Below are 3402 nucleotides of genomic sequence, written 5' to 3' on the forward strand. Positions count from 1 at the left end.
AATGTCGTCAACAACAGAGAGATGATAGTCATTGCAATTTTCCATGTTGAGTTAATTCCTGTAAACTTTGCCTTGGGGTCATGGGGGAGCTTCATAGCTATTGGATACTGTAAATACCAAGTACACACATCAACTCCTCCCATAACTTGACTTACAACAGAAACAAATATACAAAGCCTATTTTGCTGCATCAAGCAGTGACTGAAGACAACTGTTGAAAACAAGTCAGCCAGCAGAGGGCAGCATGGCAAAAAAAAGGAGGGCACAAGGAAGATTAAAACTGCAATTTGGACATTATTTCACTCTGTTTGGACAACATGCTCGCTGTACTTTCTAAAGTATGGTTTTCACATTCTTTAGAAAGTACAAATCACTCAGATGCTTCCTGACTGACTCACAAAACATCTGAATCACAGGCCGAGGTAGCTCGAGAACCAGAACTTAACATCCAATGCAATTGCACAACACTATATATTCAGTAATTCAACGTTGAGTTTTGTCACTCGCACATGTGGATCTTGACACCATCTCAACTTGTGTCAAATTTTCATTTTTTAACTGTAAAAGAGAAAAAAACATGTCTCCTTGTGTTGATCCTCTTAATTAATGAAGTCTTGCCAACCTATGCAGGGTTATCTAGTGAGAACCTCAAAACATTCTTTCCTGTGCTCTCTGTAACATCCCAAATAGAGAAACAACACATTTAATAGGTGGCTGGTCTTTCCAGGTCTCCCACAAACAGCAGCTCGCTCGACAGCTGTAAGTAACAGTTAATTCATTGTTAGCAACCGTTGTCGCTGACCTCCGCTGTAGTAGTGTTTCCGTTATGTGGCTTTTGAATTAGTTTTTCATCTCCACGCTTGTGTGGTGACAATTAAATAATCTGCAAAACAGCCAATATCAGTTCAATGATTCATGAGACACCAGACATCATGACTGACAGCGATCTCAACTCTTTTTGCCACCATTATAAAGCCAGTGTTTTGTTCTTTCATAACTGGTGCTTAACTTGTTAACACTGCTATCAAAACTGTCTGATGTAATTTGTAGTTAAAAAAAACTTTAAAAAATGAAACAAGCAGCTATAAAAAATAATTTGGTTGACAGTTTTTAATGAGCATTCTGGTTTATTGAAGGCACATCAGTTAAAAAGAACAGATAGGTTGTGCTGGACATATACATTCATCGTCAATCACTTTATCCCTTGAACTATATCAGTTTGTATCACATATTAGGGGCGGCCTATTCTACAATTTCTGGACCTAAAAATGCACCAGATTGCATTAAATGCTTAAGGCAAACATTTTGATACCTTAGGAAACATTAGGAAAACACTCACATTGTAATGTTCATAAGACGCCTTCATCGTAAGCACTCTTATAAATATAAGAGATTAATGTTGTTCAATAAACAGTCGTATTAGTTTAGAATCACTACTACTAATCTACAGTTTATCACATTTAACAGCAATATTAAATACCATTTAGATCATCATACTTGAGTCCCAATTTTCCAGTGTATAGAAATTAAGTTTGTATCATCATTTTTACATGTGGTGCATGACAGTAGAGTAGGCTGGGTTCAAACTTTGTGCCAGAGGCATGTGAAAGACAGTGTTTCATAAGGCTGGTTTTCCAGATGTGTAAAAAGCCCAACAGAGCAAGACCACATCTGAGGAACCTTCCCACTATGTGCACTGGGACAGAGAAACGTTGCCAGTGTCCGATACGAGTTCAGCGAATTTGACAGAACTACTGCGAAGGAATTAAGTTGGACTGTTGAGGACAGTTTCAAAGATCTTTCAGCAAACTCCTGTGAGGGTTCACGGATTTCGAACCCGGTGTCTCTTCTTCATATCGGTCCCGTCTGAGTCCTTCATGCAAGTGGCCAAAAATTCCCGACACTTGAGAGTATACTGCTCAGGAAATTCCCGGAAGTGCCCGACATGGGGACTGGAGACAAAATCAAAGCTGTCCACAGGGACACCTTTCTGCTTCACGGCTTCCACGAAGAGCTCGATGTCCCTGTGCCTGATCACTTGGTCGCCTCTGGAGTACAGGTAGAAATGAGGCCAGGCGGGCGGCTTCTCCTGCACCGCGTCGTAGTGGTTCTTGTGGATGTACTTAGTAATCGGGTAGAGCACGACTCGCAGGAGGAAAACAGTCACTGCAAAAAGCGCTAAAAGGACGTACCGCAGAACAGGACTGATTTTGGGCCCTAAGGTGGCCGTCAAGGCGCGCAGGGCCCCTCGGACATTCCCACTACCTGGGGCGCTGTCCACCACAGCCCCGATCACACACAGGGAACTGAACTGCTCGTCACTGTGCAGCAGCTCGACAATGTACCGGTACAACATGAAGCCGCCGTTGCTGAATACGTGAAAGCAAATAGGACTGTTCTCCACCTCGTAGTCAAAGAGGATCTCCAGCAGCTTCAGGGCAGTGCTGCTCAGCTCCTTGTAGCCAAACGACTCAGAGATGAAGACCGTCTTCAGGGGGGCCGTGTAGCGGATGGTGACGCATCCCTGAAAGGGGGGGTGGGGGGAGGAATGAATGACAGGTTAGTGACAGGTCTGCACAGGTGTCATGCCACACGGCTGCCAACACAGGGAGAAAGCAGAGCAGCTTTGCTAACTAGCCTCCACCTGCTCATTGTAGATGGAGCTGTACTTGGAGAGGTGCTTGTCTTTGCATCCAGCCCAGCCGAGCAGGATCACCACCGGCTCCTTGGTCCCCTGCCAGTGTCTCTCTGAAAAACAACACACAAACATAACCACACAAACACACACAGCTATTCGTTATCACTGCTGTCACCGCGGGCTAAGCTAACGTAAGCTAACAAAAGAGTTAGCGGGGTCTGCGTTTACACGGCGCTGTCACGGTGTTAGCACGATAGGCTAACCGAGGTACAATGAAAAGGGGGCTCACCCGATGTCGCTGCATCTGGAAACACGATGTTGTAGTCTATTTCCTCGTCAGCCATGTCTGTGCGTGCGAGGGGATCAGCTGCTGCTCCTCTCTGACGTGCGGTTCATTGGGCTGTCGAAGGGAGGAACGGGAAGAAGAAGCTACTCGCTGCTGGATGGAGGCAACAGCTGAATGAGCAGCAGATACACCACGACTGTGCAGCCCGGTCATGTGATTTACCCAAACCCGGGCTGCGTTCGGAGAGTCCCAACAATCTCCTTTTCCTAACCCCTCAAGGGAAGGTGTGAAGGAGACGACGCAAGGAGCGAGGAGAGGAGAAACGTTTTGCGGAGAAATTCCCAACTTTATTTATAACAGAAGATACGCATTAAATGCACAGTTCTCTGTTTTCAGTTCATACAGAGAAAACATTTAATCATCACCTACTCACAGGAGATAACAACACAACAGATTTGATCGAAAAATAAAACAAACT

The 3402-nt window shown here is 44.8% G+C and overlaps 1 protein-coding gene across 1 annotated transcript; it reads right to left on the minus strand.

Moving 5' to 3' along the window:
* Window positions 1-1092: 1092 nt before the first annotated feature.
* tmem53 (transmembrane protein 53) lies at window positions 1093-3123 on the minus strand. Its single transcript, XM_053437813.1, has 3 exons — window positions 2928-3123; window positions 2645-2748; window positions 1093-2524 (listed from the first exon to the last, which is right to left on the minus strand). The coding sequence occupies exons 1-3, from the start codon at window positions 2980-2982 to the stop codon at window positions 1823-1825; spliced, it is 861 nt and encodes a 286-aa protein (XP_053293788.1). The 5' UTR covers window positions 2983-3123; the 3' UTR covers window positions 1093-1822.
* Between the last annotated feature and the right edge of the window lie 279 nt (window positions 3124-3402).

Source organism: Pleuronectes platessa, chromosome 13 (assembly GCF_947347685.1).
Source record: "Pleuronectes platessa chromosome 13, fPlePla1.1, whole genome shotgun sequence".
Taxonomy (NCBI): domain Eukaryota; kingdom Metazoa; phylum Chordata; class Actinopteri; order Pleuronectiformes; family Pleuronectidae; genus Pleuronectes; species Pleuronectes platessa.

Bases quoted from the DNA above. Each gene is read 5' to 3' on its own strand.
- tmem53 (XM_053437813.1), bottom strand. From the start codon at position 2,982: ATGGCTGACGAGGAAATAGACTACAACATCGTGTTTCCAGATGCAGCG. The intron at 2,749-2,927 runs GTGAGCCCCCTT...GTTGTTTTTCAG, and splicing joins TCCAGATGCAGCGACATCGG to AGAGACACTGGCAGGGGACC. The intron at 2,525-2,644 runs GTGGAGGCTAGT...CCCCCCTTTCAG, and splicing joins GCTCCATCTACAATGAGCAG to GGATGCGTCACCATCCGCTA.